Source organism: Rhinoderma darwinii, assembly GCF_050947455.1.
Source record: "Rhinoderma darwinii isolate aRhiDar2 chromosome 5 unlocalized genomic scaffold, aRhiDar2.hap1 SUPER_5_unloc_3, whole genome shotgun sequence".
NCBI lineage: Eukaryota > Metazoa > Chordata > Amphibia > Anura > Rhinodermatidae > Rhinoderma > Rhinoderma darwinii.
In genome coordinates this window covers 308,529-321,581 of record NW_027461787.1, presented here as the reverse complement: position 1 = coordinate 321,581, position 13,053 = coordinate 308,529, and the positions used below count along the sequence as shown (strand labels likewise).

At 45.4% G+C, this 13,053-nt stretch overlaps 1 protein-coding gene across 1 annotated transcript in view; it reads left to right on the top strand.

The window, feature by feature from the left end:
• Positions 1–9,678, top strand: part of LOC142689477 (regenerating islet-derived protein 4-like) — an 11,396-nt gene extending 1,718 nt beyond the window's left edge. Inside the window, exons 2-5 of the mRNA XM_075847569.1 lie at positions 781–878; positions 2,823–2,960; positions 3,148–3,262; positions 9,481–9,678. Coding sequence (XP_075703684.1) covers positions 781–878; positions 2,823–2,960; positions 3,148–3,262; positions 9,481–9,548 — 419 coding nt within the window. The 3' untranslated portion in view covers positions 9,549–9,678. The remainder of the gene's footprint in view (positions 1–780; positions 879–2,822; positions 2,961–3,147; positions 3,263–9,480) is intronic.
• The last annotated feature ends 3,375 nt before the right edge of the window (positions 9,679–13,053 follow it).

The window sequence follows — 13,053 nt, the reverse complement described above, 5'->3', positions numbered from 1 at the left end:
GGGTGTCAGACATAGAGGCTGCCCATGGGGGGTCAGTCTGAGGCCATCAGGGGTGTCAGACATAGAGGCTGCCTATGGGGGGTCAGTCTGAGGCCATCACGAGTCATCAGGGGTGTCAGACATAGAAGCTGCCCATGGGGGGTTAGTGTGTAAAATATAGTAAGATATAGTAAAACTTCACAATCATTGGCACGTTGCACATTCAGATCTTGTATTATGGCCTAAAAAGAATTGGTTGCCGGCGGCGCACCCGCTTATGTAAACAGCATCTGCTCGTTGTTGGCAGGTGGGAAAGGAGGAAAGACCGGCCATTTCCAAAGCCATCAAAGTCCCGAAAAAATCTCCAATTGTTCTTACATGTAAATATCGCTCTTCCCAACGTGGAGTCGCTATAGTGTTGATCGGCGCTCATTTATCTTGGCGTGTAAAAGAACCCTGTGGCCTCATGTCTGAAATGAATCTTCCGTCTCCATGACCTCAGTGTCCAAGTCTCTCCTCCTTATTTCATCTCTTGTGTGGGGTTCAGAGTTGAAAATGTCTCCCAGGGATGTACTAAAGGTCCAACTTGCCACCGGCCATCCATAGTAATAAGCATGGACACAAGGGATGGGAAGTGGTCACTCTCCGGGGCCGCTGCTACTTCGTGTTATTACTTGGGGTGACATTTCCCTCTTTACGGACTGTGGCATACACCAGTTCTAGGCAGGACAAGGGTCCCATTGGCACAGGAGGCGAGTGACGTGTATTCTGTGTCCTCCTTACACTGTGTCCTTTTTTCAGGTGGCAAAGCCCGATCCAGCTGCCCCAATGGCTGGTTCTACTACAAGGCAAACTGTTATGGCTACTTCCGTTATCCATTAAGCTGGTCTGAAGCCGAGGTATGAATGAAACCTGAATATCACTCCTCAGTATCCACCAGAGAATGGTCTGTTGGGAGTTGTGCTCTTATACATTATAACACATCATATAAGATAATGACTAACTTGGCGGAAAAATGTAAGAGGGGAAAGCTGGAGCTAAACTTCCAGCCACTCTCTAGGCTCCTCCCCGCATTGTGGCTCCTCCGTGTATTGTGGCTCCTCCCCTCATTGTGGCTCCTCCCTGCATTGTGACTCCCCCCTGTATTGTGACTCCTCCCTGTATTGTGGCTCCTCCCCGCACTGCGGCTCCTCCCTGCATTGTGGCTCCTCCCCGCATTGTGGCTCCTCCCTGAATTGTGGCTCCCCCTGTATTGTGACTCCTCCCTGTATTGTGGCTCCTTCCCGCATTGCGGCTCCTCCCTGCATTGTGGCTCCCCCCCACATTGTGGCTCCTCCGTGCATTGTGGCTCCCCCCTGTATTGTGACTCCTTCCCACATTGTGGCTCCTCCGTGCATTGTGGCTCCCCCCTGTATTGTGGCTCCTCCCCGCATTGTGGCTCCTCCCCGCATTGTGGCTACCCCCAGTATTGTGACTCCTCCCTGTATTGTGGCTCCTCCCCGCATTGTGGCTCCTCCCTGCATTGTGGCACCCCCTGTATTGTGACTCCCTGTATTGTGGCTCCTCCCTGCATTGTGGCTCCTCCCTGAATTGTGGCTCTCCCCTGAATTGTGGCTCCTCCCTGCATTGTGGCTCCCCCCTGCATTGTGGCTCCTCTCTGCATTGTGGCCCCTCCCCACATTGTGGCTCTTCCCCGCATTGTGGCTCCCCCCTGCATTGTGGCACCCCCCTGTATTGTGACTCCCTGTATTGTGGCTCCTCCCTGAATTGTGGCTCCTCACTGCATTGTGGCTCCTCCCCGCATTGTGGCTCCCCCCTGCATTGTGGCTCCCCCCTGCATTGTGGCTCCTCCCTGAATTGTGGCTCCTCCCCACATTGTGGCTCCTCCCTGCATTGTGGCTCCCCCCTGTATTGTGGCTCCTCCCTGTATTGTGGCTCCCCCCTGCATTGTGGCTCCTCCCCGCATTGTGGCTCCTCCCCGCATTGTGGCTCCTCCCTGCATTGTGGCTCCTCCCTGTATTGTGGCTCCCCCCTGTATTGTGGCTCCTCCCTGTATTGTGGCTCCTCCCCGCACTGTGGCTCCTCCCTGCATTGTGGCTCCTCCCCGCATTGTGGCTCCTCCCTGCATTGTGGCTCCCCCCTGTATTGTGGCTCCTCCCTGTATTGTGGCTCCTCCCTGCATTGTGGCTTCCCCCTGTATTGTGAATCCTCCCTGTATTGTGGCTCCCCCCTGCATTGTGGCTCCTCCCTGCATTGTGGCTCCCCCCTGTATTGTGGCTCCTCCCCGCATTGTGGCTCCTCCCCGCATTGTGGCTCCTCCCTGTATTGTGGCGCCTCCCTGAATTGTGGCGCCTCCCTGCATTGTGGCCCCTCCCCACATGGTGGCTCCTCCCTACATTGTGGCTCCTCCTCTCAGTCCATGTGCAGCACTTTCCTGGTCCTCTTCTCCCCCGGGGTTTAGTTGCTTGTAATCTTTGTGTCCTCTCCATGTACTGACTTTCTGTTGAGCTTGTGATGGGCTTATCTTCATCAGGTACTGGATTTTCCATTTAAACCCCTGGGGCGATTGTTAACGGGTATTTGAATGATGGGTGATCCCACCCCCCGCACCAAATAGGCCTGTGCATGGCTTCATTTCCTAGTTGCACCCCACAAACAGCTCGGGACCTTTGAGCGACCTCTTTGCAAGCCTTGTGTATAGGCAGATGATGATTGTGGGGGACGGTGATTTCGTAGCCCAGGTTGATTGTCCCATAGTCCGGTCTTGCTGCTCTCCTTTCACAGCCCGGCACGTGCTCTGCGCATATTAGTACAGAAACCTTGTATTTGTCTCCTCCGCACAGTATGACTGCCAAGCATATGGCCACGGAGCTCATTTGGCATCCATCATGGACTCTGCAGAAGCGGACATCATTGCCTCCCACATTTCTGCCTATCAGAAGAAGCAGCCAGTATGGATAGGACTCCACGACCCCGAGCAGGTGATCACAGGGTATCAGGGGGTAACATGGAGGTGGCAGCAGATAATCATCACTATATTGGTAATGGGGGAGCATGACTTGTCATCTATGATGTATACTAGTGCTCAGCATACGCCAGTATACAGACAGACAGTAATTATAATATTGGGGTTCGCCAGTCTCCTCATTTATCATCATCGTGTTTCAGAATCGTCGCTGGAAGTGGAATGATGGTTCCATGTATAATTATCGCTCATGGCTCCCCAATCAGCCAGATAATTATAAGGGAGATGAATACTGTGGAGAACTCTCATGCGTAGAAAGTAAGTGACCCCCAAACCTCATTGACATGTAAATTATCTACCACCCATGTCCCCTGTGAAGAAAAATATTGCATTGTTGCTTCTGTTCACACCGGAAACCACGAAACTCTGCCGATCCGTAATAGATCATTATCATTAGCGCCCGGCGGACACGATTGACATACAAGAAGGTCCAGTGGGGTTTCTGCTGGTTCTGCATGCGGCGCTATTCTTCCCGTCACATCTCCCCTGTAGAGTCCAAACGGCAGAGAAAGACATCGATGAGCAAAAGAACTTTCTATCTATCTATCTATCTATCTCATATCTATCTATCTATCTATCTATCTATCTATCTATCTATCTATCTATCTATCTATCTATCTATTTCATATCTATCTATCTATCTATCTATCTATCTATCTATCTATCTATCTATCTATCTATCTCGTATCTATCTATCTATCATCTCATATCTATCTATCTATCTCATATCTATCTATCTATCTATCTCATATCTATCTATCTCATATCTATCTATCTATCTATCTATCTATCTATCTATCTATCTATCTATCTATCTATCTATCTATCTATCTATCTATCTCATATCTATCTATCTATCTATCTATCTATCTATCTATCTATCTATCTATCTATCTCATATCTATCTATCTATCTATCTATCTATCTATCTATCTATCTATCTATCTATCTATCTATCTATTTCATATCTATCTATCTATCTATCTATCTATCTATCTATCTCATATCTATCTATCTATCATCTCATATCTATCTATCTATCTCATATCTATCTATCTATCTATCTCATATCTATCTATCTCATATCTATCTATCTATCTATCTATCTATCTATCTATCTATCTATCTATCTATCTATCTATCTATCTATCTAATATCTATCTATCTATCTATCTATCTATCTATCTATCTATCTATCTATCTATCTATCTATCTATCTATCTATCTATCTATCTCATATCTATCTATCTATCTATCTATCTCATATCTATCTATCTATCTATCTATCTATCTATCTATCTATCTATCTATCTATCTATCTATCTATCTATCTATCTATCTCATATCTATCTATCTATCTATCTATCTATCTATCTATCTATCTATCTATCTATCTATCTATCTATCTATCTATCTATCTATCTATCTATATATCTCATATCTATCTATCTATCTATCTATCTAATATCTATCTATCTATCTATCTATCTAATATCTATCTATCTATCTATCTATCTATCTATCTATCTATCTATCTATCTATCTATCTATCTATCTATCTATCTATCTCATATCTATCTATTTATCTATCTCATATCTATCTATCTATCTATCTCATATCTATCTATCTATCTATCTATCTATCTATCTATCTATCTATCTATCTATCTATCTATCTATCTATCTATGTATCTATTTCATATCTATCTATCTATCTATCTATCTATCTATCTATCTATCTATCTATCTATCTATCATCTCATATCTATCTATCTATCTCATATCTATCTATCTCTCTCATATCTATCTATCTATCATCTATCTATCTATCTATCTATCTATCTATCTATCTATCTATCTATCTATCTATCTATCTATCTATCTATCTACTATCTATTTATCTATCTATCATCTATCTATCTCATATCTATCTATCTATCTATCTATCTATCTATCTATCTATCTATCTCATATCTATCTATCTATCTATCTATCTATCTATCTATCTATCTATCTATCTATCTATCTATCTATCTATCTATCTATCTATCTATCTATCTCATATCTATCTATCTATCTATCTATCTATCTATCTATCTATCTATCTATCTATCTATCTATCTATCTATCTATCTATCTATCTATCTATCTATCTATCGATCTATCTATCTATCTCATATCTATCCTTCTCAACAAGTGACTCCCCCAGTATAGCGCCCCCTAGGACATATGATGCTGCAGATTATTACTCCCAGTGTAGCGCCCCCTAGGACATATGATGCATGCAGGTTGTTGGTACCCAGATGCATAACTTTACATTTATCTACATTAAACTTCATCTGCCAAGTGGACGCCCAAACACTTAGTTTGTTTAAATCTGCCTGCAATTCATGAACATCTTCCATAGACTGAACTATATTACATAGCTTGGTGTCATCTGCAAAAATAGAAATAGTGCTATTAATCCCATCCTCTATATCATTAATAAATAAGTTGAATAATAGTGGTCCCAGCACTGAACCCTGGGGTACACCACTTATAACCGGGGACCATTCAGAGTAGGAATCATTGACCACAACTCTCTGGATACGGTCCTTGAGCCAATTCTCAATCCAATTACAAACTATATTTTCTAAACCTATAGTCCTTAATTTACCCATTAGGCGTCTATGAGGGACAGTGTCAAATGCCTTTGCAAAGTCCAAAAACACTAAATCTACAGCGGCCCCTCTGTCTAGGCTTCTCCTCACCCCTCATATAATCATTATATCCACAGCGGCCCCTCTGTCTAGGCTTCTGCTCACCTCTCATTTAATCATTATATACACGGCGACCCGTCTGTCCAGACTTCTCCTCACCCCTCATATATCATTATATACACAGCGGCCCCTCTGTCTAGGCTTCTGCTCACCTCTCATATAATCATTATATCCACAGCGGCCCCTCTGTCTAGACTTCTGCTCACCTCTTCATAAAAACAGATTAGGTTAGTTTGACAACTTCTGTCCTTTGTAAAACCATGCTGGCTGTCACTTATAATACAATTTTTTGTCACATAATCCTGTATATAGTCCCTCAATAGCCCCTCAAACATTTTCCCCACGATGGATGTTAAGCTTACTGGTCTATAATTACCCGGGGAAGACCTAGAGCGCTTTTTGAAAATAGGCACCACATTTTGCCCTGCGCCAGTCCCTTGGCACTATTCCAGTCACTAGAGATTCTCTGAATATTATGAAAAGGGGGACAGAAATAACTGAACTAAGCTCCTTAAGAACTCTAGGGTGTAGCCCATTTGTTCCCGGGGCCTTGTACACATTTATTTTATTTTATTTAGCTTGGACCATATCTACATTCATCCAATTCAGTATATCAACTGATGTATTAACAGCACTGGCACCGGCTACATCAGCTGCTCTTTCTTCTGTTGTATATACAGAGCGGAAGAACCCATTTAGTAACTCTGCCTTCTCTTGATCCCCTGTGACCAACTCCCCATTACCACTATCTAGGGGTCCTACATGTTCAGACCTTCGCTTTTTTGCATTTATATGCTTGAAGAATTTTTTGGGATTTGTTTTACTATCCTTGGCCACCTGCCTTTCATTTTGTATTTTTGCTAATTTTATTACATTTTTACAGATTTTATTAAGCTCTTTATATTTTACAAAGGCTGCAGATGTACCCTCAGATTTGTATTTTTTAAATGCCCTTTTTTTGTCATGTATTGCCCCTTTCACAGAAGGTGTGAGGCATGTGGGGTTTAATTTGAGTCGTTTATACTTGTTACCTATAGGAATAAATTTTGCACTATAATAACCCAAAGTAGATTTGAAAATCTCCCATTTATCATTTGTCCCATTATTTGACATTAGTTCTTCCCAGTCTATGTCCTGAATTGCAGCCCTCATCCTGGGGAAATTGGCCTTCTTAAAGTTAAGTGTTTTTGCCCTCCCAGCCTGCGTTTGTTTTTTACAGTATAGGTAAAATTTAACTATATTGTGATCACTGTTACCGAGGTTTTCACGAACATTGACATTCCCAACAAGATCTGCATTATTAGAAATGACCAGATCCAACAGAGCTTCACCTCTAGTCGGGTCTTCCACAAACTGGCCCATAAAATATTCCTGCAACAGGTTGAGGAAATGTCTCCCCTTTGCCGTTGAAGCCGAACCATGACACCAATTAATATCCCGGATAATTAAAATCTCCCATTATCACAACAGTACCCGCCTATGCTGCCCGCTCCATCTGTTTATATAGCTGACCTTCCATCTCCTCAGTTATATTGGGGGGTCTATAGATTACACCAAAAGTAATTTTTTCAGTGTTTACCTCCCTTTCTAGTTCCACCCACAAGGTTTCAACCTCCTCACAGTATTCACCCACTATTGTCTCTTTCACACTCGCCTTCATATCATTTCTCACATAGAAACATACACCACCGCCTTCATATCACTTCTCACATACAGACATACACCACCACCTTCATATCACTTCTCACATACAGACATACACCACCACCTTCATATCACTTCTCACATACATACACCACCACCTTCATATCACTTCTCACATACAGACATACACCACCGCCTTCATATCACTTCTCACATACAGACATACACCACCGCCTTCATATCACTTCTCACATACAGACATACACCACCACCTTTCCTATTTGTCCTGTCTTTCCGAAACAGTGTAAAACCCTGTAGATTTACAGCCCAGTCATGTGAAGAGTCCAGCCATGTTTCAGCAACACCAACTATATCTATATTTTCTTCCAGTATCAAGGCCTCCAGCTCCCCCATTTTGCTTGCTAGACTTCTGGCATTTGTGAACATACACTTTAACTTGCCTTTCAGTTTTTCACTTTTATTATCAGAAATGTGATTTGACATTATTTGGGCCTTTTTATTTACACTGATGTTTTGTAACAAAAGGATCTCCTTATCTTGTTGTCTAGTCCTCTCCCCACATTCTGTTTCTCCCCCCACCAATATAGTCTGACCCCTCTCTAACCTGGCTACCCCTTTTTTTTCTACATTGACCTCCCTCCTCAGCCCTAGTTTAAATACTCCGCCACCCCAGCTAGAATTCTCTCCCCCAGCACAGCGGACCTCCTTCCATTTAGGTGCAAATCATCTGCAGAATACAGTTTTTACCCCAATGAAAAGTCAGCCCAGTGCTCTAGGAACCCAAATCCTTCTCCTCTACACCAAGACTTCAGCCATGCATTTAACTCCCTGAGCTCCCGCTGTCTTTCCTGTGATGCGCATGGCACAGGCAGTATTCCTGAGAATACTACTTTGGAGGTCCTTCCCTTCAGCTTGTAGCCTAGTTCTTTAAAATTATTCTTAAGGCTCCACCACCTACCATTTATTCTGTCGTTGGTACCGACATGGACCACGACAGCTGGATCATCACCAGCCCCTCCCAGCAATTTGTCCACCCATTCCGCCACATGCCGAACCCTGGCACCAGGGAGACCGCAAACCATTCGGTTGAGGTGGTCTTGGCGACAAATTATTCTATCCGTCTTCCTGATTATAGAATCCCCTACGACTATCAATTGCCTTGGCTTACCTGCATTACCATCCCGCCGACTACTAGCTGGGCTGTTCTCCCGGCTGTTAGGGAGATCAGTATCCACTAGGGCTGCCACTTCTGAGACTGACACCCTCGCATCATCACCCAACTTGGCAATTTTGCCTGGAATGTCAGAAACCGGATCGGCCTTCCTTGTCTTTGACCCCTTTCTACTGCCCCTAACTACATTAACCCAGCTACTTACCTGATCCTGCTCACCCATGTCTTCACCCTCCAGTTCTAACCCACTAACTGCATGCTCCGTGAGCAGCAAGCTCCGCTCAAGATTGTCTATCCCCCTCAGTGTTGCATTCTGCTCCTCCAGATCTCTAATACGAGCTTCCAGGTGAACAACATGCTCACATCTGCCACAGAGATATTCACCCTGGAACTCCGGCTCCAGTCGTGCATACATATGGCAAACTGTGCACTGAAGAAAACCTCCAATCTTGCTATCCATTATCCAAGTTACAACAAAACAGCGAACAATTGTCAAAGAAAAAGAAAAGAAAAGAAGAGTACTTACTGGGGCTTTAACTCCGGTTTTTGTAACTCCACTTGATATACAAACCACTTGTTTTACAAGCCCACAAGAGCAGGCTCCACAGAGTACTGAGGCCTAATTTATACCACCTGGGACCAGCTAACCCCTCCCCCTGGTCAGCTGCAAAGAAAAAATGGTTTTAAATTGTGTCACTTTTGCAAACTTTTTAGCAAGCAATCAATTCATATATCACATACAATGGCCCCCACATTGTCACACACAACACTGTAAGTAAATCCGGTTTTTGTAACTCCACTTGATATACAAACCACTTGTTTTACAAGCCCTGCAATGATTTGGCAGTTGGTAATCAGCCCTCACCCATTGTCTTTTCCAGGGTTCCTAAAGTGGAATGACGCCCCCTGTAATCAGGCACATCCTTATGTGTGTAAATACAAACCTTAGATCCTCTACACCTGGAGAAGCGATCATCCAACTCTGAGGGACTTCAAAAGAAAACCATCAAGAACAAGCCGTGCATTCTGGGAAATCTCCCAAATTACACACATACACTGAGAAGCTCCTAATAAAGAACTGACCGGGACATTTCTAGCCGTCTCCATGTCGTTTCATTACCTCTGTAGCTAAAGATGAATCAGCCTGAGACTTGACATGTCTGCATCTCAGTCAGGGGAGAGGAAATGGGGCCCTAGGCAACAAGCAGAGTGGGGCCCATGGCTGCCAGTTTTAGATGGTTTTCTTGTCATTTGAAAGCTACAGAAGCTGCTTAATAACACTAGGAAATGATAACCCGTCGTCTAGCAGGGCGCTCAGCGGAAAAAAATGCTGGAACGCACAGTGGAGCAGAACGTTCCTCGACTACATTCTGCTCCTGGGGGTCGTCTTTTCGGACTCTATATGTGTCGGAGGGCCTAAACTATTTCCCAGTTTGCCACCTCCCTAAACCGGCCATGAGTGAGCGCAGCCGCAGTGCGGTCATCCCACCTTCTTACATAGTGACGAGGGCAGCCATATTGGTGGTGCCGGTGAATCCTCAGTAATTGATGGAGGAGGCTGGCAGAATGATTGTGCGAAGATAATTCACAAGTAACAACTAATATGGCGGCACTTCCTGTTGTCACTTCTTACTGCCAATATCTGCAGGTAAAAGACATAACGACCAGACTGCGGCTCTCACTGCTGATTTCATGCATGGATTATTCTACATATTGTCATGTTTGAGATTCACTAAGAGAATAATTAGTAAATTGATTCCCCATTGTATCCTATGGTCTGGGGAGTCAGGAATCCCACTAAATGGAAGTCCCCTGACCCCCAATCTTCCAGGAAGAGAAGGAACAGATCGATGGTCGACATGAACAGAGAGCGCCAATCACCTCTAAATACAAGCAGCCTGTAACGACGGGGGTAGGGAAACGACAAGTGAGCCCTAATCTACCCGCCACTCTGTCCCTGCCTACTTGCAACGACCCGCCCTAGGCGACGGGGTACAACTGGGCGGCGGTCCCTACGCTCAGTAAGTGCACGAGACAAACATACAAGGGAATACAAAGCAAAGGGAAAGGGGCAGTTGCCCACGGCAACACCGTGAGCAACCAGAGTGGTGAGCGAGCCGAGTCAAACCAGGAGAGCACGAGGTACCAAACGCAGAGCAGGAGAGTAGTCAGTAAGCCAGGGTCAGTATGGAGCAGGATCAAATAGTTAGAAGCTGTAGCAGGGCCAGGAAACCACACGAGAAGAATCACAAGCAAAGGAGGAACAGGAAAGGCAGGTATAAATAGACAGAGGGCGGGAGCTAGCTCCGTCTGGCCAGGCTGCGATAGGCTGTCCCACTCCTAAGCCTGCCATCCTGAGTGGTGGAAGAAGGAGTCGTAGATTCAGGTGCAGACTGATTACCTATGGGAGTTAACCCCGAAGCTGTGCCTGGCAGATCCTTTACACAGCCAGTGCGGATCCTTGAGGTGGGACCCCTGCGGATATGCCGTAAAGTATATTGTGGTAAAGCACTTTTAATAAAACAAACGAAGTGAATGGGACCTGCACGGACCCAGAACGTGAGGATTTCAGAATGCAAATATTGTTGCCTAAACCAGGGAGCCCTTGACTGGTGACATTGTCACTTTAAGGAGGGGCAATACTTCTGTGGCCTGCAGCTCTATTGTTTTGGGGGACCCCTGTCGCTTTATAGCGGTGCTGTGGAGGCAGTTCCTTCCTCTTTAAAACCCTCCACAGCTAAATAAACTTCACTGTCCCCTTGATGCAGCACCAAGGATGAGACAACCTTGATAACCCTGCTGAAAGAAAAGATACAGGGGGACAGCACAAATTGGCCGACCCCTCAGTTGGTGCCCCAAGATCTAAATCTACTGGCATGTTGTCAGCTGCTCGGCCAACCTAACAGTCCCACCCGCCAGCACCTACCACCGCCAGCCCCGTGGCACAGCCGACCTGTGGATCGTGCAGCTCTTTCCCAGCCGCCAAATGCTTCATTTGGTAGCAGCAAGATAACTTTATTTCACCTGCTCGTCTAGACCAGCAACCTGCTGCCTTTGCTGGTTCAGAGACAGTGGCAGCAGGACGGAGTTCCACCCCTCACTTGCTATGGCTACCGCCAATGTTGCGGGGCAGGTTTCAAATGTGTCTACGCACCCTGCCATGCCACGCACTAAGCCAATTGGCAGGTTTACTACATGGCTTGGCAGAAAAACAGCTGTACCTGTTGCACCCCTCTGCAAAACCTCCCTAGGCCCATCTACCTAAATCTACTGTCATAGAGGACCACTACCCCACCCAACGCCCACTTTCCAGCAGGTCTCATGTCATTGGGGAACTTAACAGCGATGAGGAGTTCTTTGAGATGGGTTATGCTCCGGAAAACTCCTCAGGTGCTTTTCGAGATTTCTATGGGCGCTAGGTCACTTATAGGCCAAAGTAAGACCCGGTGTCACGAATGGCCTGTGGACCCACTGGGCCATACAGCGTTGGCAGTATGGCAGCTGTCCAACAGGGCGCAGGTCAGAGTCTATAGTTATATAGGGTACCTGTGGCAGCTCGGACAGTAGCAAGGCAGGAACTAGGCAGCAGGTACACGTTAGGCGTGGGGAAGCAGGACAGGTGTGGTATCCAGCACAGCACAACTATGACTCAGCACGGCACTAGATCAGGATACAGGTTACAAGAACAGGAACACTGGGAGCAGGAAACACTAGGGGACCACTTGCATAGGCAAACTATAGGGAACACAACAACGCTCAGGCATAGAACTAGGGGGCTGGACCCCTCTTATATTGCAGGGTACTCACGGGTAAAAGTTTGTCCATGAGGTCACCCTACGGGATCTGGCAGAGGTGAGTGGATGCGAGCGCTGGCGTCTCCTGAGGAGGAGGCTGGGGCCAGCGCTTGCCGACTTGTGGCTGCAGCTGTCAGGGGAGGTTGGAGCTGACAGCCCGCAGCCACGGACATTACACCCGGGAGAGCAGAGCCATACAGCGCTCCAAGTGTCAAGTCTCTGAATTGTGGTCTGATGACTCTGATTTAAGCATAAATGCTCATTCTGCGGAGGATCTCATTCTGCCCTTTGTGGCTACAAAAGAGAAAAATACTCATGATCCTGTTACGGGAAAAAGCCAGTGAGTATGGCATGGATGCTCCCGTGGCTAGACAGGTATCTCAGGAAGCAGACATGCTGAATAGTGCAAAAAAAAAAAAAAACATGCTAAAGTTTTTTATTTGGTTTTACAATATAAACAATAAAGACATCAAGCACAAAGGATACAAACGGAAAAGAAAAACGAAAATGCAAAACAGGTCTACTTGAATGGTGACTATCCAATCACATATATCCAAACAAGAGGACGTCAGTAAAGTCAAACAAGAATGGCAGTATAATTGTTAGAGACATTAGAAACATCAAGTTACTGGACCAGTATTCAACCAATTAGCTCTCGAC